A 24930-nucleotide genomic window follows, 5' to 3' on the forward strand; every position below is an offset into this window, starting at 1 on the left:
GGGTATAACAGAATTAGAGGAACCATTAATATACCGTGCACAATATTTAGCAATCTCGTCGGAACCAGAAGAGGTAGTTTTTGGTTTATCCCGAATAATTTATCAGCTAATTAAAAACTTTTAAGTTTGATTAAATTAGAGTCGCGTATTTCCTGGTGACAGAACGAATATATGGCAATTTGTGGTTTTGGGCAATTGTGTAATTTCGACCTATTCTTTATATCGCCACATTTATCAGAGAATTGCATGGACGGCTGCTTAATGAGGTTTCATATATACAACCCATAATGCCCACGTAAACATCCGATCGAGTAATTATAAACGTATCTGGTATATAAGAAAAGCAAGTAATTTGTTACTCCTTATGCCATAAGGAAAATCACATAACTGACGCACAGAGGGTACGCTATAGTAAAAAAAATAAACGCGAAAAGAAATCGGACAAAACCAATGACACGTATTAATACTGATCATTGTACATAAACAATTTAAATTATTGATTGATTATATTGAATAAGTAATTGAATATTGTTTATTTTAGCACATAAATTTGGCGGGAACAAATGCTTGGCCGATCAATTCAACGGATACAAAATAACAGAGGTCGAAACATTGACAATTTTCGTATTCACATTAACAAATGATTATATAATTTTATTGAAAATATAGGCAATCGGTAATCTGAGTCAAGATGACGACGTGGCTGACACCGCGGGACTTCAGGCTGCTTATGAAGCTTATTAATCTTGTTCGCACTAATTCTCTACGAAAAGGACGCAGCAAGCGACGCTTTGGCGTCTCGCTGACACCATAGTATCCTCTCTGTTTCACGCACGGCCTGAGGTACGTAAATAATCCTGCACACTCTCCTTTCTTACCTTTACCACACGACGTCCACAAGCTGGCCACCATTAATGACGCTTATCTACATTCAAGATTACATTTTCTTTTAAAATTTGTATAATTTGTATAATTGTATTTGTATAACTTATATCCCATTAAGCAACAAAATCTTGTGATATCCCCCCAAAAAATATATACGCGTAAAAAACTATACCAAGTACAGAAGTGCTGTGAATCCTCTAAGAAGAATTTTGAAAATACCATTAAAATAATAGGCTAGAGCTAGATCATATAATAAGCAGATATGTATGTAATGACTTATATACTTGACATTAATAATATGATTTCAATATTTTTGTTAGAGGAATTCACAGCACTCCTTTACTTGGCATAATTTTTTACATGTAAGTGTTTAGGGGGGAGGGGGAGTATTTGTTGTTTTACAGAACTGGTGCATTTGCTTTTGAATTTATTTCAAGCATTTCGATGAGAGTATAGGTCGACTCAGGGTGATAGGATCGGTATCGAATACACCAGGTTTTAATGAAAATCAAATAATAACAGTCAAGAGGAGTGGGTCGAGTGTCCAGGTTTTGTGGTAACCTGTACTTTCCGCAGGATTGTAAAGAGGAACTATGCACAATTAGGTCCAGATGGGTTAAAGTGTTTAGGAGATAACAGGGAACGTACAGAGAAACGCTTTATTTCAAATCTTCGTGCTGCTTTAAAATAATAATATTTTTCTATTATTTTTTAATTCTTTACTATTTTCCTATTTATCAAATATGCCGCTATAACTTCATAACGATAAAAGAGCACCATATGCATAGTGCAACATTATTAATATAACAATTATTGGAAAGCAGATACTGTAGAATTTATCTTACAGCGCAATAGTACGCCAGCACAATAGTTTGCAATACCATAATGATTGGCCAGTGCTCCACGTAGGAGGTCGATATTAAAAAACAGAGAGATGTAAAAGTTCCCATGAATTCAGTAACGAATTGACAATTGACTTTAGTATTGAATTGATTAAACGAATGAATTCAGTTGGACGTTACGTAAGTGTCGTCATTCCTCATTAAGTCATTAGGTCATTATAAACTTGTACGCTGGACCGTAGCTATCCCTATCCATTGCAGAAACGGAACTCTTGGATGCGGAGGTCGTTTTTGGTTAGTCCCGTATCAGCTTTCAGCTAATTAAAAATATTAACGTTTCATTAAATTACAGTTGCTAATTTCCTGATGGGAGGACGGATATCGCAATTTGTGGTTTTGAGCATATCTGTAATCTCGAGTCACCTTAATGACAGAATCGCAAGGGCGGATATCTTAATCAGGTTTCGTACACAAAATTCATGATAATACCCATCTACGCAATCAATTAAATAATTACAAACATATCTAGTATGTTAGAAAAGCAAATAATTTGTTACCTATCCTATAGTATCATATAGTAAAGTTTTTTCTGTTCAAGAAGGTGAGCTACGTAAGCGATGAAACACAGCAAGATCACTGGGATAAGGGTTCCTTCTACGGGGTCGCTTGGATCTAACGCTATCATCTCCTAGGAAATCTGAGCAGTCACGGCTCAGCCCATCATTGCCCATCATTGTCGCCGGTCTTTGTGGGAACACAAGGATGGCGTTAAACCTTGATTAAAAATTGCGGTAGGTAGATGAAATGCAGTGTGCATTGTCTTTAGCCCAGAATGCGAGTGTTTCGGCGAGGGTCGCCAGGCAGCAGCATTGAAGCTTCCGTTCCTGTTGTGAAAAGAGGACGTAACTTTGCAGATTTATGGAATTGCGGAAAATCCTTTTAGGAGTATATTGCACATTCATAGCTTTATCATCGGGTAACAAATGAACCGGTATCTTATAATCTAACATGGAAATTGATGGAGTTGGAAGGTTTCTTGAACAAAATGGAAGCGGACGGGGACGCTTGACATGTCGTGGGGTAGAATTTCGCACGTGTCGGCCAGGAAGTTGCAGAGTTCTAAGGCTAGGTAACCGGATGAGAAGATTGTGGTCAGGCATTATCGTCGTCACAAAGCTTAAAAGTCATAGACGAGCTCCTCTGTTCACCTCAGTACGTTTCTGGTCCTCGAAGAATTCGCTTCTCAAAAACGTTCACAGAAATGTTACTGTAAGCTCATACGTATTTCTGCATTAATATTTGAATTATGACCTTTCGGAGAGTGTTTAAAATTTTCTAATTTTCAAAAAGACTTTATTACTTTTTACGCATCTTGCGATAATTTAGCTTCTCTTTTTTCTTAGTCGTAACTTATGTCTCTTTTATCTATGGCTCATTAATGTCGAATGAACGACTTTTTATTTACTTCACCTAATTCTTCATGCTTTTCTATGATATAGTATTTTCTAAGATATTTCATAATTTTTTATTTTTTGTTCCTTTCAGACTACACTCGATAATCTTCCTCGGGGCGCTACTCCTGTCTTCGAGAGCAAGCTCCAATCCGTATATCATTGTGGCACAGCCAGAACAAGAGGAATCTAATGACGTCCAGTGGATTTCTGAAAATTTTGGAGTAGAAGATCTTCCAGGAGAAACTGCTGATACAAAAGTTTGTCAAAGCGAAGAATGTCGCCGTACTGGTAGGTTCAAAATGTTTGAACATTTTCTTAAAATATCCTTTAAAGTTTCTACCTAAATTCCTGGATCCATATTTCGGCTACGTTACCGTTATTTATCATAAAACATTGCAATATTTTTTTGCGATATTTTCAAGAAAAAACGTGGTGCATGATTTAATTACACTTGACACTTTTATGTGCAGCCCAGGAATTCCTGAGGAATCTCAATAAGTCCGTTGATCCTTGCGAGGATTTTTACGAATATGCATGCGGCGGGTGGAGTCAACGTAATCATATGCCGGCTAAGGAAAGGATCTGGAATCAATTGACAAAAATCGAGAGATGGAATAAGAAGCGTATACGAGGTACAGGCACTAATTAAGAAAATAATGGAAGGAAAGTGCTTAAACAGATGTGACACAAGAAACGAATAAATTGTAAGTTATTGACTTTAGGAATCCTAGAAGAACCAGAAGAGGACAGTGACCTTACAGCTGTAAAGGCCGCCAAACGATTTCACCAATCGTGCATGGACTTAGGTATGATCGATCACTTATTAGTTATTATATTAGGGAGATCGCAACCAATCATCGGATCGATATTAATCATTCGACTTTTCAAGATCTTCTGTGTTCAATGTTAGATCATTAGTAAATGTGGACAGACTCTACTGGCTGCACACATCCTAAGGCAGTGACAAAGTGTGTTGAAAAAGTAACTTGCTAATATACTATTTTTTTTTAATATTAACAAGATTGTTAGATTCGAAACATCTGCTAATCGATATCGGATAAAGTTCCGAAAACCGCATACCTCCAAAATATATGATTTTTTGTATTTAGCCTTTTTTTGACGAGCTGATGACGAATATAATAGTGAAAATACCCGCAGAATCAATTTTAAAAAATGACTATTTTTCAAAAAAACACTCTTTTGATATTTTTTAAATAAATATTGATTTTAGAGAAAAAAGTTTTAAGTAAAAATTGTAGATTGTACAAAAATACATCTTTTGTGTCCTAGGCATTTTCATTGTAAAAGTATTATTTTTCGAGAAAAATGAGATAATGTTAAATGAGCGAAAAACGTCACTCACAAGTATCCTCCCTAATCTAACAAAGCAAAACCAAACCAAACCAAACGAAACCCAAGTGATCGAAATCAGTTGTAACCGATTAAGGTTGTCTGCAACCTGCACTATTCGATCCCGTCGCAACACAGCATTTACAACCCTCGGAGAAACTCGAAACAATCACAAGATCGCTAGTAAGCACACAAAACAGTTTAAATTGAAATATTTCAAACTTCCAAAGTTCAGTATCAGCTTCCGCGTCAGATATTTTAGCTAGTCGCTCTAATTACTGTTATATTGAAAATAATAGTTTCGTTGAAAAGCGATACTTCGTATATTTCGTTTAGATTATTTAAATTACACAGATCATTAAACCTCAATGATAATGAATTAAATTTATAACGTCTTTACGTTAAGTCCAATTTTACAAGATCGCAAGGACACTCTTCAATAGTTACGCGACATGGAACTAATCCCAAATACAAGATACTGTTCAACACGCAAAAAAGCGTGAAAAAATACGAAAAGGAAAAATTGTACTTTAAAATCAAAATTCCAACCTTCCCACAGTAACAAAGTCTATCAATCATAATTTCTACATGATCTATTACGATTCCTTTCTACGAATATTTGTTTCTCTGAAGATTATCTCATTTTTCTCGAAAACTAATAGATTTACAATAAAAATATATGTAGGACATAAAAGATGTAACTTTTTACAGTCTACAATTTTTACTTAAAACTTTTTTCTCTAAAATCAATGCTTATTGAAAAAATGTCAAAAAAGTTTTTTTTCAAAAACAGCCATTTTTTACATTGATTTTTCGGGTATTCTCGCTATTATATTCGTCATCAGCACGTCAAAATACGGCAGAATACAAATACAAATTTTTGAAGGTATGAGGTTTTCGGAACTACAGCCTCGATATCTGCGTGAATTTTATGATTAGAAAATGATCAGCTGTGGTCTGTGATAACGCATGTTTGGTAGTACTGAAAAGTACGAATGCACTTTGACATTACCTAATACCTGATTTTGATTCTAGACGCCATTGAAAAACTTGGAATAAAACCGCTGGAACAGATTCTGGAAGCAAACGGCGGATGGCCAATGATTATGGAAAAATCGGAATGGAATAGCAGAAACGTATCCTGGAAGAAGATTCATGAAAATTATCATCTATTAAGCAGAAACGCAAGTTTGTTCACTGTGTGGGTAGACGCAGATTTACATCGAAATGTTAATGTCATAAAGGTTAGTATAAATTATGATTTAGTTGATTCAGTTAGATTAACCACCTTCGATTCTCAAATATAATAATTATCTAAGATTTACTTACTGTGGGATGGGTATGGTATGCTTATGGTATCAACCAGGTGTGGTTGACTTGCTTATGCAATTTTCTAAATTGAGAAAGTTTCATGTAACTTAAACATTAATGAAGTATGACATTTAATAGCTGAAGCAACGCACTCCAATGTTCCCACTCGATATGCAATTTGCTCTTGAAGAAGGTCGAAACGCAAGATCTTACTATGCTAAATATGTGGAGGATGTTGCATTGACTTTTGCTAAGTCCAGAAATTCGAATGTGAGTCGGAAACGAATATCCAAGGACATTGCAGATATGATTGACTTTGAGGGATATTTGTATGAGGTATTTTATCATTATTTTGTATTATTGTGATTCTTTCGCCTGGGTATCCGTTAAATTGTTGTAACATTTTTTAGCTCAGCTTTTACATGCCAAATGATTATTCTTTTATAAGTTCTACGGACTCACTGCACGAAATGTACAACGAAGAATTAACCAGAAGTGGAAAGGCAGAGGTAACGAAATCTTTGAGCCATTCAATTATTCATTGTTCTCATGTGTTACTAATTTGTGCAGATAAACTGGTTGAAAACTTTTCAAAATTTGTTTGGAGATGTCGGCATTCGCGTAAGAAAAACAGATACGATTCTGCTTTCAAACCCTGTTTTCATTAGGAGACTTGCTCATATCCTTGAAGAAACTTCTAAAAGAACGATCGGTATAGTTTCTGAAATAAATACTGTAAAGTACATCAATTATAATTTCGCTCACGCATTCAGTCTAAATATGTAAACATTTCTTTCAGTCAACTATCTTCATTGGAAATTTGTGAGCGCGATGATGCCCTACACAAATAAGAAAATGAGGAACATGAACTATTCACTGAATAAGTTTATTTCCGGTGTCACGGAACAAAAACCACGGTTCGTATCTGACTTTTCTTCTGCACTTTGCACAACGCGCAGTGATTAATACGCTGCGTTTTTATCAACATTACTATTCTGATTGTTGTTCCTTGTGCGCATTCTGACATCTGATGTTGGAAATGGAAACTAAAAGAATCACGTTGATTGTCAGTTCAGTTAACGTTTATTACGTTTGCAGATGGGAGGAGTGTATTTCAGAAAACCCAGTGAAAGATGCTCTGTCGTATCAGATTGTACATAAATATTTACTGAAAAAATCAAAAGAGAAGGTGAATCTTGAAGATCATGGGAGATTATACTGTCGAATGTAAAATAATTTATTTATCTTGATTTAAGGTTCTGGATATGGTTAAAGAGATTCAAGATCAAGCCGAAATTAAAATTTCGAACACCAATTGGCGGGATAAATCTGAGGCTAAGAAGGGACTTTGGAATACAGCGAAATTCATTGGTTTTTCTGATTGGTTCAATAATGCTTCAGCAAGTATTGAGTTTTACAAGGACGTGAGTATCGTGGTTTTTGATAATTGTCTTTTTCGTTATTTTTCTTTTAATTATCGACATTTGCAGCTGAGAGTGGGACCGTCATACTTTGATAATATATTAAACTACAACAAATTTACATTGAGAAAAAATTTGAAAAAGCTGCGACAACCGATAGACAACACGTAATAAAATTTGATTTTATCTTATAAAGGATGAATTGAATATTTCTGCGAATTGAATTTTTTTATTGCAGATGGCTGGTAGATCCTTTTACAGTGAACATATATCGTGACTTTATTAAAAATTCTTTAAGTGAGTTGAATTATTTAATAACGTATTTGATTCGATTATTCGATAAAAAATATTTATTGCGTTACAGTATTCCCAGCGGCGGTCCACCAACTTCCACTATTCGGTGCATCTCGGCCCAAGTAAACGAGTTTCAATAACTATATACGGCTTCCATACATTTCAGAAATGTTCACAATTCCTATTATTTCAGCGCTGTTAATTATGGAGCAATTGGAACTATAATTGGCCATGAATTACTTGAACCCTTCATAGACTACGGTATTACAGCACTATTAGGGGAAAGGTGTCTGAGAAGTCATTTGTTTTTTCGTGTTATTCGCTATGCTGTCTCAGACATCTTTTCCCTATATTTACGTAAACAAGTTAAATTTTGTTTCTAACAAATAGTTGGTGATTGTCTATTTTAGGAAATACGATCCTCGAACACGTGTGCTATCTGGCAAATTTGATCAACTACGAGAAAAAAGTGTTCGAAACGTTAAACGTTACTGATTATGTACGTATTCACAAGACACACTTATAAATTTCTCTCTTACAGACAATAACGAATGATCATTGAATTTTATGGAAAATGTAGGAGGAATCTTACATAATTCATTATGGAACTATCATTGACAACGCAGGACTTCAGACTGCTTATGAGGCTTATCAGAGGAAGTTAGCAGCCGAAAGAATAACAGAGGACAAACTTCCAGGACTAGAGAATTTCAGTAGTGGACAAATCTTTTTCTTGTCTTTCGCCAACGTAAGTATATAGAAAGAAAACAAATTTTGAAAAATAACACAATTAAAGACAAGGCAAAAGAGAATAATCGTTTCTACCGATCTGCGTATAGAAGTAGATACGAATAGTAGAGCAACTTTACTTACTGCTGTGGCCGCAAAAGAGACGAAAGAAAAAAACGAGAATGAACCGACCATAGCTAATTAGGTTCAGTATGTATCGCGTGGCCGTATGTTATTTAAACATTCAACTAGGAAAGAAACGAGTGCTTGAAAATATCTTTGGTTTTTTACCAGCAGTTATATAATTTTTTGATTCCGATTTCTTTGTATTTTGATTAGATATTTTCTAAAGCGATTAATCTGGTTGTTCCAGTCATCAGCCAGTGTATCAGTAATTGACAGTTGTGTTATAATATTATAGATTTTGGTATAGTCAAAGCACATCCACCTTAGGACATCCTACTTACCTACCGAGAATTCTTCGGGACTCTTTATACATATCTGGATTGTTCTTAACTCTTTGTTGTTTTACAGAATTGGTGCGAATCCTTGAAACGGGAAAAGCCTTTCGATAATGACCTAACAAGTCAAAAAATAAGTGTAGGACGACTGAGGGTGATTGGATCTGTGTCGAATACACCAGAATTTAGCGAGGCATTTCAATGTCCTAAAGGAAGACCAATGAATCCTGAATATAAGTGTACTTTTTGGAAACGGTAAAAACAATGTAAACGCGAACTGCCTTTGATTCATGTCGGATTTCCCAGTTGCTGCATTGAAAACTATCTTTTCATACTAATTACAAATATTACTAGTATTATAATTTCATGTACCTAATATGAATTAATACTAACTAACTATTGCATTTAACGACTGTTAAATTTACTTATTTCCTAACCTACATTAGCCGGCATAGCCTGATTCTCTTAGATCCAGAACATGTGGAAAATCAAATAATAACAATCAAGAGGTCCACGTCCTGTAGTAACCAGTACTTTCCGCAGGATCACAGGAAGTTCCTATATACGATTAAGTCCAGATCGGTTAAAAGTTTAAGAAGGCAATAGAGAACGTACAGTGAAACGTTTCATCTCGAATCTCGGTGCTGTTTTGACATAATAAAATTATAATTTTATAATTATTTTATAATTTTTTTAATTCTTTACTATCTTCCCATATACCAAACATGCCGTTATAACTTTGTAGCATTGATAAGCAGATCAGTCGTAGTGTGAATGATAAAAGAGCGCCATATGCACAGTGCAAAATTATTAATGCAGGGATTATTGGAGAGCAGATGCTGCAGAATTGTAACGGCAGCACGAGAGTTCGCCATGCCATACCGACTGGCCTATGCTCCACGTAGGCGTGCACGGTCGATATTAAAAAAGAAAAAACAGAGAGAAGCAAACATTCCCATGGATTAAGTAATGCGCATGCGCAGTTGGATGTTACGAAATTAGAGGAAACGCCACACTACATTTTTAGCAGCGTTGCCATTCCTCATTAAAAACTTGTATTTTGGAATCTAGTTATCCTTATCAATTGCAAAAACGCAATACTCGGAAGCGGAGAAGGTTGTTTTTGGTTATTCCCGTATCAGCTTGTAGCTAATTAAAAATGTTAACGTTTAATTAAATTAGAGTTACTTATTTCCTGATGGCAAGACGGATATCGCAATTTGTGGTTTTTGGCAATTTGGTAATCTCGAGTGACCTTAATTGCAGAATCGCAAAAGCGGATACTTTAATGAAGCTTCGAACACAGAATCCATGATGATACAAGTGTAAAATACCATCAAATAATTATAATCGTATCTGGTGCATAAGGAAAGCAAATAATCTGTTACCCCTCGTGCTATAAGGGTAATCAGGTAACCAACACTTAGACGGTACTCTATAGTAAAGTCTTTCCAATTTCAGAAGAAGAACTTCGTAAGGGATGGTACAGAGCAAGATCACTGCGACAAGAGTTGCTCCATCAAGCCCATCATTCTCCCAGGTCTTTGTGGGAACACAGGGATGGTGTTGAATCTTTATTAAAAATTACGGCAGGTAATAAAATGCAGTGTGCATTGTCTTTAGCCCAGAATGCGAGTGTTTCGGCGAGGGTCGCCAGGCAGCAGCATTGAAGCTTCCGTTCCTGTTGTGAAAAGAGGACGTAACTTTGCAGATTTATGGAATTGCGGAAAATCCTTTTAGGAGTATATTGCACATTCATAGCTTTATCATCGGATAACAAATCAACCGGTATCTTATAATCTAACATGGAAATTGATGGAGTTGGAAGGTTTCTTGAAGAAAATGGAAGCGGACGGGGACGCTTGACATGTCGTGGGGTAGAATTTCGCACGTGTCGGCCAGGAAGTTGCAGAGTTCTAAGGCTAGGTAACCGGATGAGAACATTGTGGTCAGGCTTTATCGTCGTCACAAAGCTTAAAAGTCATAGACGAGCTCCTCTGTTCACCTCAGTACGTTTCTGGTCCTCGAAGAATTCGCTTCTCAAAAACGTTCACAGAAATGTTACTGTAAGCTCATACGTATGGCTGTATTAATATTTTGAACAATGAGTTTTCGGAGAGTTTTCTAAATTTTCTAAATTTCAAGACCCTTTTAGAACGTTGTAGGCATTGGACTTTATTACGTTATACGTATCTTGTGATAATTCAGCTTCTCCTTTTTGTTAGACGTAATTTATGCCTTTTATCCATGGCTCATTAATGTCGAATGAACAACTTTTTATTTACTTCACGTAATTCTTCATGCTTTCCTATGATATAGTATTTTCCAAGATATTTCATGATTTTTTATTTTTTATTCCTTTCAGACTACACTCGATAATCGTCCTCGGGGCGCTGCTCGTGTCTTCGAGAGCAAGGTCGAATCCGTATATCATTGTGGCACAGCCAGAACAAGAGGAATCTAATGACATCCCGGGGCTCTCTGAAGAAGTTAGAACAGAAGATTTGGTAAAAACGAATGATGCAAAAGTTTGTCAAACCGAAGAATGTCGCCTTATTGGTAGGTTTAAAATCTTTCAGGGTTTTCTTAAAATATCCTTCAATAATTAAGAACCTCATTTCCTGGATCCATATTTCAGCTACGTTGCCATAATTTATTATGAAACAGTGCAATATTCGTTTTTTCGATATCTTGATGAAAAATCGTGAAGCGTCACTGAACTATCCTTTACGATTTTATTTGCAGGCCAGGAATTCCTGAGGAATCTCAATAAGTCCGTTGATCCTTGCGAAGATTTTTACGAATATGCTTGCGGCGGATGGCGTGCAAATAATCCCATACCAGTCACTGAATCCAGTTGGAATCGATTCAGTGTAACTGCGAAGTCGAATGACAAGCGTATTCGAGGTGCGGACAGTAATTTAGAAAATAGAAATTTGTATGTGAAGTGCTCAGAAAAGTGTGATACGAGAAACGAATGAATTGTACATTTTTGATTTTAGCAATCCTGGAAGAACCAGAAGAGGACACTGACATTGCACCTGTAAAGGCCGCCAAACAATTTTACCGATCGTGCATGAATTTGGGTATGATCAATCAGTTATTATATTTAGGAGATTGCGACCAATCATTGAATGATATTAATCATATGACTTTTCAAGGTCTCCGATGTTCAATGTTATATGATTAATTAATGTAGATAGACTCTATTGGGTCTTTTGAAAGTATTCGAATGTTCCATATCATATAGGTATTATGTGCAGACACTATTGGCTGCATACATCCTGCTACAGTGATAAACTGTATTGGGAAAAGAACTTGCTGATATATTATTTCAATAGGTATTCGCGAGATTGGAGCGAATCGAATTATCTACTAATTGATATATCCGTGAATATTATGATCATAAAGTAATTAATAGTGATTTTTGATAAGACGTATTTGACAGTAGTGAAGATTCATAATGAATTTTTTTTATTATTTAATATCTGATTTTCATTTTAGAGGCCCTTGAGGAAATGGGACTGAAACCGTTGGAAATCATTCTGGAAGAAAACGGAGGCTGGCCAATGACTAGGGGATCATCGGAATCGAAGAGCAGTGAAATATCCTGGCAGCAGATTCATGACAATTATTCTCGAATAAGAGGACAAGCAATTTTATACAGTTTTAGAACGCGGAAGATTTCGAACAATGTTTATAGGTTTGTGGTTAGTATGAATTTTTATTCAGTTGATTCACCTCAATTAACCATCTTGGATATTTATTTATAATACTTATCTAAGATATGTTCACTGTAAGATCGGACGGTTCAGTTGTGGTTAACCTGCTGCTGAGGTTCTATGAACTGAGATAGTTTCATGTTATTTGAAGATTAACGAACTTTGGCATTTAATAGCTGTCGCCGGCGAATTTTATCTTACCACGATCAATGCTGGTTCGTCACAAACAATATAAAACGCAAACATTGGCCTACGCTAAATACGTGGGGGAAGTTGCACTGGCATTTGCCAAGTCCCGAAATTCGCATGTGAGGTTGAAAGAAATATACAAGGACGTTGCGGACTTGATTAATTTTGAAATAAAATTGGCTGAGGTATCTTACTATTATTTCTTTATTCTGATTCTGGTATCCTGGCAGCCATTAATTTCGCTTTTATTCATTTAGATGAAATTCCCGAAAAACATGCGTCTTATTCCTATTTCTAGGCTAAAAACAATTTACTATAGTAAACGACGCACCAGTGCAAATAAGGAGGTAACAAAGTCACTAAGTAATTCAATTATTCGTTGTTCTCATATGCTATCAATTTATTTGCAGATAGACTGGGTAAAAAGTATAAAAATTTTGTTTAATGAGGCCAACATTCAAGTGAGAGACACAGACATGGTTCTGTGTCCTGACAAACAATATTTTTCGAAGATTATTGGGGTCCTTCAAAAAACTCCAGAAAGGACAATCGGTATAGTTTCGAAATAAGTACTTAAAAATAAATCAATTGTAATTTTACTCACGCTTACAGTCTAAATCTTCAAATTTTTCTCTCAGTTAATTATCTTCATTGGAGATTCGTAAATGTTATGCTTCACTTTACAAATGAGAAAATGCGGAATTTACTCTTTGAGTTCCGCAGGACTTTATTTGGTACCGAAAAACAGCAACCAAGGTTTGTAACTGACTTTTATTGTGCAGGTCACAGAATGTGCAGTCATTTATTTATTGCGTTTTTAGTATTGTAATTATGTTTGACGCTGCTTATACGCGTCTTCTGACATCTGGTGTTGAAACTCGAAACTACGAGTTTTGCGTTGCCTGTGGGTTCAAGTAAAGCTTATGAAATTTGCAGGTGGCAGCAGTGTGTTTCAGAAAACCTGTTGAAGGATGCCGTGTCTTATAAGTTTGGACAAAAATATTTTTCGAAAGAGTCGAAAAAGAAGGTGCGTGTCTTGAAGATCCTGAGTGATTATACTGTCGAATGTTAAATAATTTATTTATCTTTATCGAAGGTTTTTGAAATGGTTAAAGAGATTAAAGAAAAAATTGAAATTGAAATTTCCCTTGCCAATTTCATAAATAATGATACTAAATCCGAGGCTATAAGGAAACTTAGGGATATAACGCTATTGATTGGTGTTCCTGATTGGTACACTAATGTTTCAGCAATTGTGGATTTTTACAAGAGCGTGAGTACTGCCGTTTCTGATAATTGACACTTTCTATCCCTTTTATTTAATTTACCGACATTTGCAGCTGGAAGTGGGACTATCCTACTTTCATAACGTGTTAAACTACAACAATTTTTTAATGAAAAAAAATTTGAGCAAGATGCGACAACAGGTGGACTACACCGAGTGCGTTATAAAGTCTAATTTTATCTTGCAAAGTGTAAATTTAATAATTTATTATATTTTGTATTGCAGATGGTTTGTTGACCCCACTACAGTGAATGCAGCTTATAATCCCTTGGACAATTCTATCAGTGAGTTAAATATTCATAAATGCATTGACCATTCGATTATTCAATAAACACTATTTATTGTGTTGCAGTACTTCCAGCGGCGATCCTTCAACCTCTATTTTTCAGTACATCTCAGCCTAAGTAAACCAACTCCAATAATTTCATACATTTTGGAAATGTTCACAATTTCTATTATTTCAGCCCTGTCAATTATGGAGGAATCGGAACCTTGATTGGCCATGAGATATCGCACGCTTACAATAAATTCGGTAATAAAGTGAGAATATTGTGTTCGTGACCAAATAATATTTTGACCAAAATCAATAATCGCAGGTTATCGATTTTAGAACGTGAACATAACAGGAACAAGTGCTTTGTGGATCAATTCAACAAATACCGTATAAAAGAGCTCGAAAAATTTAACGATACAAATTTTGTACGTATTCACTGGACATGCTTATAAAGTTTCTCTCTTATAGACAATAGCGAAAGATGATTGAATTTTTTTGAAAATTTAGCAAATCGGTGAAATAACTCAAGATGAAAATATTCCTGACAGCGCAGGACTTCAGGCTGCTTATGAAGCTCATCAATCGAAATTAGCAGCTGAAGGAATAATAGAGAACAAAGTTCCAGGACTGGAGGATTTCAGTAGTCAACAAATCTTCTTCTTGTCTTTCGCCAACGTAAGTAAATACGAAAAATAATACAATTTCAAGGCAAATCCAAAGGCAACTGTTCCTGCTGATCTGCGTAGAGAACATCCGCTGCTCTCTTGAATACCGTTGAAATAACTTTACAAACTGCTCTGGTCGCGCAAGAGATAAATGAAAAAAAAAAAATAATAATAAACCGACCATAGCTAATTAGGTTCTTAACTCTTTGTTGTTTTACAGAATTGGTGTGAATCCGTAAGGCCGAAACGGCTTTCCTATGATATACTAACTCGTCAACACACTATAGGCCGACTCAGGGTGATTGGATCTGTGTCGAATACACCAGGATTTAGCAAAGCATTCCAATGTCCTGCAGGAAGCCCAATGAATCCTGAGGTTAAGTGTACTCTTTGGGATTTATAAAAACAATGTAAACGAGAACTAGCTTTGATTCATGTCTGATTTCCCAGTTGATGCAAGGAAAACTATCTTTTCATACTACTTACAAGTTCTTGTACCCAACACGTATTATTACTAACGGACTATTGCACTTAACGACTGTTAAATTTATTTATTTCCTATCCTACACTAGCCGGAATAGCCAGAGTTTCTTAGATCTAGAACATGTGAAAAATCAAATAATAACAATCAAGGGGAGTGCGTTTGGAGTCCAGGTTCTGTAGTAGCCAGTACTTTCCGCAGGATCACAGAAAGTTCCTATATACGATTAAGTCCAGATCGGTTAAAAGTTTAAGAAGGCAATAGAGAACGTACAGTGAAACGTTTCATCTCGAATCTCGGTGCTGTTTTGACATAATAAAATTATAATTTTATAATTATTTTATAATTTTTTTAATTCTTTACTATCTTCCCATATACCAAACATGCCGTTATAACTTTGTAGCATTGATAAGCAGATCAGTCGTAGTGTGAATGATAAAAGAGCGCCATATGCACAGTGCAAAATTATTAATGCAGGGATTATTGGAGAGCAGATGCTGCAGAATTGTAACGGCAGCACGAGAGTTCGCCATGCCATACCGACTGGCCTATGCTCCACGTAGGAGTGCACGTAGAGATCTTAAGACGTGGAGTCGATATTAAAAAGAAAACAGAGAGAAGCAAAAGTTCCCATAAATTCAGTAATGCGCATGCGCAGTTGGATGTTACGAAATTAAAGGAAACGACACACTACATTCTTAGCAGCGTTGCCATTCCTCATTAGAAACTTGGACGTTGGAACGTAGGTATCCCTATTAATTGCAGGAACACAACTCTCGGATACGGTGGAGGTTGTTCTTGGTTAGTCCCGTATCAGCTTGTAGCTAATTAAAAATTTTAACGTTTCATTAAATTAGAGTTACGTATTTCCTGATGGCAAGACGGATATCGCAATTTGTGGTTTTTGGCAATTCTGTAATCTCTAATCACCGTAATCGCAGAATCGCAATAAGAATGGTCAGGTGACTGACGCTTAGAGGATATCCTATAGTAAAGTCTTTCCTATTTAAGCAGAAAAACTTCGTAAGGAATGGCACAGAGCAAGATCACTATGACAAGGGTTCCTCCTGCGGGGTAACTTGGATCTAACGCTATCATCCCCTAGGAAATCTGAGCAGTTACGGCCGATGATCAATAAACAATGTTAAAGGCAAACAATGGCCCACGCTAAGTACGAGGAGGAAGGTGCACTAGCATCTGCTGAGTTCCGAAATTCGAAGTAATATTCAAAGACGTTGCGGATTTGCGGATTTGCGGATTTTTAATTTTAATTAGCTGAGGTCTTCGTCTTTTACTATTATTTCTTTGTTCTGATTCTGGTATCCTGGCAGCCGATAATTTAGCTTTTATTCTTTTTTAGATCAAATTTCTGGAAATATTGAAATACCTAGATTTCATTACTATTCATGTGCTACAAGAATTGTGATCTATGGAACGGCAAACAACTTGGGCCCCGACCCACTGAGCAAGCTCAGCGGATTAGACCCCCGATGCCATTCTATACGTACAGCTACTGTAACAGGGTGACTACTCATATGAATATGCTCGACCCGACCAAAGAAATAGGACAAGTAAGACAAGCATAATGGGAAATTGGAGGGAAGAGAGTGGAACGAGAAGACAGAAAGGAAAATTCTTTCTTTGAAATTTAAATTACAATTCAATTTTTATCTACTCCGTATGTTTTCCAAGATTTTCATTGAACCATAATTTTATGTCTTGAATAAATTTCGAAAGTAAGGACACGTTCGACCAAGCACAAACCTGTAACTAGTTCGGGGCTTCTCCGTCCTGGTGCCGCTTCAACACCAGAATACACATGCTTTAGAGTGCCATCCGATATAGATCCATGCATCTCACGGAGCTCACAAATTTCACGCGTAGTATACGTATATATGTTGTCACGTGATTTTTCTAATCACGGTCCCAAGGCGGCATCGGTTACCGATACAGATAACTTTCTGGATTTCTGGTTCCCTTCGGGTCGCCACCCTGCTCAGAAGCTACGCTCTCGGGTTGATTCGTATAGTTATGTCAAGGCTCTCGTAAGATTTCGTTATTGTTTAGTTGAGGTCGAGGTGCTCGAATCTGCCGTGGGGAGATAGTCTCGACGTACCGAGTTGCCCGGCAGAGGAGAGTACCCGACGGAGACGTCTCCACGGACCGGCAGAAGCCCGGGTGAGATACCGGCGCCCCGCTGGAGATGGGCAAAGGGCTGTAGAGCGGGCGGAGGAAGTTTTGTTACGGTTAAGGGCAGGAGAGGAACCTCCTGCCCGAGTTAAGGGTGTGGTGCCCAGCTGTCGTCCGATGCCCTGGGGAAGCGACCGTGGAGGATCTCCAGGAGTTACGTACCGATTCGTTAAGGAACGCTTTTGATTTGGTTTAAAGGGACGACTCGAAGGAGATGGAAGAGTTATCGGTTACAAGGCTCTCGACCAATCAGAATGATTAGTTCCCGAATATGGCATTTGGCTATTGTCAAAGCAGTCTGTCTCGGGGCACCGAACAAGGTGTCACGGGCTGGCTCGTGCTCCCGTGCTATCTCTTGATAGTTTTTCTTGCCGTGTTTCGCTACGGTATAGCAAGTTCTCGATTCGTACAGTTCTCGCGTTGTTCTCGCGATATCCAGGAATTCTATGAATTCCTGTGAGTGTTACGGAGGTGTAGTGCTGTGCCCTAGTGCAGTGCTCACCAGTGTCCTTTGGATACAGTTCTCGGCCTCCACGCATTAGCTGCACCAGCTCCGGTGAGGACTCTCAATTTATTGATTGGTGAAGGGATCTCGATTGACAATTAAGATTCGTTCTGATACGTTCTCGATTCGTCGCTCTCTGTCGCTCGCACTATTTGCCGGACTCTTACTCCGACCCTCTCTACCTCAAACCTAGCAGCCTGAGAGGCCGTGCATTTCCGTAACCGTCCGCTCCCGTCCGTGTATCCAGTTGCGTTTGCTGATTTTACGCGACCCCAAAGATCAGCACCTACGGTTGCGTTTCTCGATTTTACGCGTCCCCAAAAATCGACAGGATCCGTTAAGCTATCGCCTCTTCTGATAGGTTCCGTCAGAGCTCTCGTTCTTGGTGGAGTTGGGCCTGTTCCACCCCAACTCCCAGTTTATACCGGCTCGTCAGTTCCCGGTGAAAAAAAGAATTGACTGGCGCCCGCCTGGCTTACGGATGCACGAACGACGGGTGGACGGCCGAAGGTAACGTACGTTGGTTCTCGAAGATAGTCGTTCCCGTATGTCGGTGTCGGGTCAAGTTAAAGAAAATTACGTTACAATATATTCGCGTTGTTCTCGCGATATCCAGGAATTCTATGAATTCCTGTGAGTGTTACGGTGGTGTAGTGCTGTGTCTTAGTGCAGTGCTCACCAGTGTCCTTTGGATACAGTTCTCGGCCTCCATGGATTAGCTGCACCAGCTCCGGTGAGGATTCCCGATTTATTAATTGGTGAAGGGATCTCGATAGACGATTAAGATTCGTTCTGATACGTTCTCGGTTCGTCGCTCTCTGTCTCTCGCACTATTTGCCTGATTCTTATGCCGACCCTCTCTAGCTCAAACCTAGCAGCCTGAGCGGCCGTGCATTTCCGTAACCGTCCGCTCCCGTTCGTGTATCCAGTTGCGTTTGCTGATTTTACGCGACCCCAAAGATCAGCACCTACGGTTGCGTTTCTCGATTTTACGCGTCCCCAAAAATCGACAGGATCCGTTAAGCTATCGCCTCTTCTGATAGGTTCCGTCAGAGCTCTCGTTCTTGGTGGAGTTGGGCCTGTTCCATCCCAACTCCCAGTTTATACCGGCTCGTCAGTTCCCGGTGAAAAAAGAATTGACTGGCGCCCGCGGATCAGGATCAGGATCTGTCAAGCTATCGCCTCGTCTGATAGGTTCCGTCAGAATTCTCCTGTTAGTGGAGTTGGGCCTGTTCCACCCCAACTCCCAGTTTATACCGGCTCGTCAGTTCCCGGTGAAAAAAGAATTGACTGGCGCCCGCCTGGCTTGCGGAAGCACGAACGACGGGTGGACGGCCGAAGGTAACGTAGGTTGGTTCTCGAAGATAGTCGTTCCCGTATGTCGGTGTCGGGTCAAGTTAAAGAAAATTACGTTACAATATATTGGACGGCCGAAGGTAACGTAACCTATCTCGAAGATAGTTTGTTCTCGGATGTTTTGCTATCGGTGTCGAGTTAAGGTAAAGAATTACGTTACAACGTATATACTCGATTAATCAAAAACGTGGGTATGGTTCGACGGCTCGCCGCTCAAGTCGCGCTTCAACCCCAAAATAAAATTGGTTTCAAGAAAATCGGCCCACTGGCAATCTCCCTACTAATCTCTATTAGAAACACACCTAACCTAGAAGCCGAAAATTGAAAACGAAAAAGGCAAAACAGAAAATAAAAAATCATGACCAAAAACTATATTTTTTAAAAATCCAAATCGAAATCTATTAAATTTCGAAAACCGAAACTGAGAACCGTAAACGAAAAATGATGAATGAAAAACTCAAAACTGAAAAACGAAAACTAAAACCAAAATCAAGCTTTCACCATTGTGAAAACCGTAACCGAACCGATATTTCTTTCGGTTGCAGCCTCTTTTAAAAACATACAATTTTATCTTTTGACGCTAACTACCCGACAGTGCTCTCGTGACGTGGATTCTCATAAGATATGGTTCACAAGGTATGTCAGACTCATGCGATACGGAAGATTCAGGATGCCTAGTCTAGTTATCTTCAGTCAACATGAACAAGGTAACTTAATGCTCAGTCGGTATTATCAACGCAAGATATATGTAGATGTCGCCATTAGTATCAACATTTCGAGTGGGACCCCATTCTCCACAAAATAACTGTACACGTACTTAAGGGGATACCAGACTTCTTCTTTACCATGCGAGTAGAATGTCATCGAAAATTGTAAATCACAGAATTTTCACAGCGCTTCCTTCCCAAAGTGCAGCGCACATTCCGCAAAGTTAATAATTTTGACACCATTTTCTCAATTATCAACCCAAAATGAAAAAGTAATCCAACTCAAAATTTTTCGCAATTCTCAAATTCACATATAAAATTTCGCGTCGAATTATTCTTTTCGTAAAAGATACAACCATAAACAATTATCAAATGAAGAAACCGAAGAAATCATAAAGTCACTTTATCAGATAATAAAACATCATGTTCACGATCATCGATTGCAAATTAATCCCATAATATCGTACGAGACAAATTCGTAAAATTCATGCGAAAAAATATTGGCACGACTCTGCCTGCAGAAACCAAATACCGCAATCCCTAATGGCGGATTCATTTTCGTGACGTAATAACCCAAGAAGGGTTCCCTCAACAAGAAATACAATATCAGGTACCATTAGGCAACACGAATCCTCATTAACCGCCAAGCCACTCTAATCCGTACGACTTGTCCAAGGGAAATGGGTGACTAACGGTAAAGTTCCTTTACGCAATTTACATTCCAAACGAAGCTCACGTGTAAACATGCCCAGTTGAGATTCACACACGTTACCGAGCATCCCGGTTACCGGCCAATACGCACGCAGCATACTTTTTCGTCAGAGCACTGTAACACGTGAATGTCGATATAATACATTCTATATGAAGACATATACTTGAATATCTATATACACAATGGCTATAGAAATACAGGTAGGTACAGCTAGGCGTATCCAACATTGACCAATGATATATTTACATATATCGTGCCCAGTATATATTCCATCCAGATGCAGGATATAATATATCTACTGCACACGGTGTACAGTCTACTTGTAGACGTAGCATACACACGTCTTAATATTGTGAGCAACTGGTGCTATTAGCAGCCGGTAGTTATATAGTATACATTAAAGTACAGTTTATGCATTTTGGATATATATATATGAAAAATATAATATAATTATCAATGACGTATATATATATATTTGATACGGTTTTAATAGTGATTAATCAATAAAGTATTGGAATCAGCTATAATTCCTTGTATACATAAATAGAATATGCATGTAACTGTAGCATTCATTATGCAAGTTAGGATATCTAGAGACTATAGTACCGCCACTTTCAAATATCTCTATGATTAACGTATTAGACTTTGGAAGCTCCCATCTACATTTTTCAATCCCCAAGCATTGTGCGAGATATTCCTCGGACTACGGAATCAGTATTTGCTGTGTTTATCTGAGGAATATCGCCGACCGCATAACACAAATTGTTTCGATGTCCGATATGAGTAAATGGCAAACGTCAAAGGACGTTAAAGGTATAGCATAGGATTTAAACCCACGCTGAGAAAAATGAAGTTTCGTTATCATGGAATACCATGATCTACGATAACGAGCCAAAAATATGCTAATTTATGCATTAAGTATGACTACCATTATTGCCATAATCTTCATGTGTTTTCAAGTTACCATGCAATTCGGGAATTTAATATTGAAATTTGGGGCTTTTTGTGTCTGAAGTTAAAACTTCATTTTTCTTCGTACACGTCTGACAATCTGAGCGTGTTCGATTATCAGTAATTTTTTAATGTTAGTAGGTCTCGAACAAATATTAAGAGAGCAGCGAAGAATAATGATAATATTAAATTTTGCTAATATCAAAAGATTACAGGAAAATATAATAACTGTAAGTTTATCTTTGACAATACAATGGGACTTGGATAACTCGAAATTCTATGAGTCAAAAATCTCTATAAAGCTATGAATCTTCGAATTTTCTAATGCTTCACCTCTATAACTTGAAAAAGTTGATAGGTCAAACTACGTCAAGTCGAAGCATATTTCGTTTTCCTTGAGATTCGAGTTATCGAAGTTCCACCGTAGTAATCAATATGTACTAAAATATAATTTATTTTGTGCTGTCAATTTTATTGACTTGAATTTGGGTGTTTTAAGAATACGTCTTGTGTCCAGTTAACACACAATCAGGATTGGTTAGAAAATCGCTGCGCACAGCATCACGGCTAATTCGAGGTACGAGTGCGGTGTTGATGAAGAAAAATACGACAGTGATGTTTAACTTGAGTAAAGGACGGCCCTGAGCGTTCCTGGCTGTCCCCGAGCCCAGCTGACAGAAGACAGGTGATTGCTTGAGATATTCCACTCGTGCGTTTCGTCACTGGCTCGGCCAGCTGATGCTAAATGGAAATCGCCACTGACAGCTGAGCAAAGAACGGTACCGAGATGGGAATTCGTGAAAGAATGCGAAGAATCACTTGAAACAAGGAAGATATTAGGGCATCGGTTGGTATTGTTAAAAAATAGTATACGATTAGAAAATAAAAAAGATACATCGTAAAGATTAAAATAATGGAACAAAGAGGAACGACGAGTCGGCCGCCATTTTCCCGGAAATCAGAACGCAGAAACAAAGGATGAGTTCGGTCAATTTCCAAACAGAGTCAACGGGAAATTACAGGGAGCATTGACGGTGAACAGTCTTGGCGGATAATACTCTTTGGATGCGGTTAGATGTTTAATTTTTTTAAAGCGAAAGACACTCCACTCGCGTAATGTCGTCACCGGTAGACTCAGCTGATGTAAAATGGCCGCCGTGCTTGACAGCTGAATCGCATTTACTTTTATACTTATAAAAACAATCGAAGGGTATCCTCTGGTATTTGCATATAAATGAATTACTTGAAATACTTTAATTCGTAGTTTTCACGAAAACACTGTATTTACTGATATATTTAGAGCATTATGTTAGAAGACATGGTGGGACTGTCTTGTGCGATTAATGGCTTTGGCCAAAGATCTTACGAGCCTTAAAAAGGACTCCACTCTCAAGCATTTCGTCACCGGCTTCCTCAGCTGATAACAAAATGGCCGCCGCGTTGTGACAGCTGAGCAACAGCGGGCGCATAACTTGGTAGAGTTTTCGTAATACATCTACGGTATACAGAGCGATTTTAAATCGTGATATATCAAAGATCCAAACTAACCTATTATATCGTACTGTCGAACAATTAAACAAAATCGAAAATGTCACAATAGAGTGTCGTATGAACATTGCGCAGTGGAAGGTCTTCGCATTGACGGTCTCCAGTCGCACATTTTTTCCCGTTCTTCTTGTCCTCCGCCCGGCGAACCAATGGGAGTATGTAGGTCAGCCGCTGAGCCAATGAGCGTCGAGGAGTAGATCACGTGGGTTTGTTGTTATCTATCAGCTGTTTTTCCCGGGCGGCCGGCCGGCGCAGTGAAAGCCGCCCGGTCCTCAGTCCCAGCCGGTCGGCCAGCTGTGTCGTGTCATATGTCCGCTCGCGGTTCGATTTAACAAACTGCGTCATCGAGAAAATCGTAACTCGCCTGAAAACAACATTTTGTTTAAAAATCCTTCAATTCTTACGGAACGGCTCGCCTAGCCAATTACTTCGAGGGCACTTCCCTTGCTATTATGCTGTCCGCCAGGAGACGAGGCATACCACCGCATCGCTTTGTGCGTTCCGTGAGGAGTTCCTTTAACGGCGAGCACGCTCAGCGGAGAGCTGGGCTATGACCTAAGGACCAGTGGTTCTCAGTGCAGTGCATTATTACCCCGATTAGTTAAGTAGTACGCGTGTTAGTTAAGTGCGTGGCCATGTCGACGGGCAAGAGACTGGCCAAGCGTAGCATCATCGGCACCAGGGTTTGCGCCCCCGGGAACGACGGTAAATACTACAGTGGCGTGATTCACGCAGTGAAAACACCGGCGAGTACTACTGCCGAATCTGGACTTAGCATTACTCCCAAGACAAGGTACTCTGTAAGATTTGACGCGGTACCAGGTGGTCGTCCGCCGAGTCCAAGTACCGAGTACTCTGACAGGGACCTCATTGGACCTGGTTTTGGTTCTGTCACTGCAGCCATACTCGTACCTGGACAGAAGGTCTATCTCACCTACAACGGACGGGAGATACACGCCGAGGTTACTCAGCATCGAGAGCACTTGGACGAGGTTGACGTGATCATTGCGCCCAATGGTCAAGAGGTCGGCTTCACATTTTTACTCCTTTCATTCATCATTCAGTCATTCTTCTCTGTTTTCTTTCCTTACCTGTTTGTGCACTAACAGTTTCTTACTCCTACTAAATCTCTGCTACCGGCTTTACTATTGTGACACTTACCCATGCTCTTTTGTTTCTGCTACAGTCGAAGCGTCATTCTTTTATTTTCTATTTATGACCGTGTCACCGATAGATTTTGGACGCTCTTTTTTTTTTTTGAATTCGTCGATGTTTCATTCGAGATACGTTTGTGTATGAATTTTTACATTGAAGCAGTTTTCGTTGTGCACTTGTATAATTTTACATTTTTATTACGACATTACTCTGATTTAGAATTGTATAGAGAAAGCGTAGTTGCGCGCGTCGCCGCTAGTGGCAAAGCGTGGCGTTCTTTGTCTTATTTTGCTACAGTGAAAAAATAAACAAGATACTGTAGCCGGCTTTTCGTGCTGGTTGTAACAGTAACGGTAACGGTTATAGGCAAACTTTTTTCGGCATTTTAAAGAGAACGAAGTAACGGTCTGTCTTAAATACCAATACGGTACTACGCAGCCCAA

At 38.4% G+C, this 24930-nt stretch overlaps 3 protein-coding genes across 3 annotated transcripts in view; all 3 read left to right on the top strand.

The window, feature by feature from the left end:
- The first annotated feature begins 1732 nt into the window (after nt 1-1732).
- On the top strand, nt 1733-15417 carry LOC107267301. The gene is made up of 37 exons (XM_025084553.1): nt 1733-2518; nt 2642-2996; nt 3273-3469; nt 3652-3813; nt 3904-3987; nt 5567-5775; nt 5981-6178; nt 6253-6351; nt 6413-6554; nt 6642-6759; nt 6941-7031; nt 7099-7266; nt 7333-7430; nt 7502-7560; nt 7628-7679; nt 7751-7818; nt 7968-8056; nt 8138-8305; nt 8821-9002; nt 10189-10340; nt 10687-10813; nt 11113-11306; nt 11493-11654; nt 11750-11833; nt 12252-12457; nt 12646-12843; nt 12916-13210; nt 13297-13414; nt 13595-13685; nt 13755-13931; nt 13999-14099; nt 14169-14227; nt 14296-14347; nt 14408-14475; nt 14554-14642; nt 14725-14892; nt 15103-15417. Exons 2-37 carry the CDS (start codon nt 2989-2991, stop codon nt 15283-15285), a joined length of 4716 nt encoding a protein of 1571 aa, XP_024940321.1. The 5' UTR covers nt 1733-2518; nt 2642-2988; the 3' UTR covers nt 15286-15417.
- Nucleotides 15418-21313: 5896 nt separating this feature from the next.
- On the top strand, nt 21314-23055 carry LOC112494286. Its single transcript, XM_025084555.1, has 3 exons — nt 21314-21646; nt 21923-22014; nt 22284-23055. Exons 1-3 carry the CDS (start codon nt 21460-21462, stop codon nt 22353-22355), a joined length of 351 nt encoding a protein of 116 aa, XP_024940323.1. The 5' UTR covers nt 21314-21459; the 3' UTR covers nt 22356-23055.
- Nucleotides 23056-23175: 120 nt separating this feature from the next.
- Nucleotides 23176-24930, top strand: part of LOC107267302 (zinc finger protein 395) — a 58169-nt gene continuing 56414 nt past the window's right edge. The window contains exon 1 of the mRNA XM_015738833.2: nt 23176-24357. Coding sequence (XP_015594319.1) covers nt 23968-24357 — 390 coding nt within the window. The 5' untranslated portion in view covers nt 23176-23967. The remainder of the gene's footprint in view (nt 24358-24930) is intronic.

Source organism: Cephus cinctus, unplaced genomic scaffold (genome assembly GCF_000341935.2).
Source record: "Cephus cinctus unplaced genomic scaffold, Ccin1 Ccin1_scaffold0398, whole genome shotgun sequence".
Lineage (NCBI taxonomy): Eukaryota > Metazoa > Arthropoda > Insecta > Hymenoptera > Cephidae > Cephus > Cephus cinctus.

What these genes read in the sequence shown, in the direction of transcription:
- LOC107267301 (XM_025084553.1), top strand. An exon ending in AAGTGTACTTTTTGGAAACG is followed by an intron (nt 9,003 to 10,188) that starts GTAAAAACAATG and finishes GGTACTCTATAG; the next exon opens with TAAAGTCTTTCCAATTTCAG. An exon ending in ACGTTCACAGAAATGTTACT is followed by an intron (nt 10,814 to 11,112) that starts GTAAGCTCATAC and finishes TATTCCTTTCAG; the next exon opens with ACTACACTCGATAATCGTCC.
- LOC112494286 (XM_025084555.1), top strand. Translation starts at nt 21,460, where the DNA reads ATGATTAACGTATTAGACTTTGGAAGCTCCCATCTACATTTTTCAATC. An exon ending in AACGTCAAAGGACGTTAAAG is followed by an intron (nt 21,647 to 21,922) that starts GTATAGCATAGG and finishes TTTTAATGTTAG; the next exon opens with TAGGTCTCGAACAAATATTA. An exon ending in TACAGGAAAATATAATAACT is followed by an intron (nt 22,015 to 22,283) that starts GTAAGTTTATCT and finishes GGGTGTTTTAAG; the next exon opens with AATACGTCTTGTGTCCAGTT.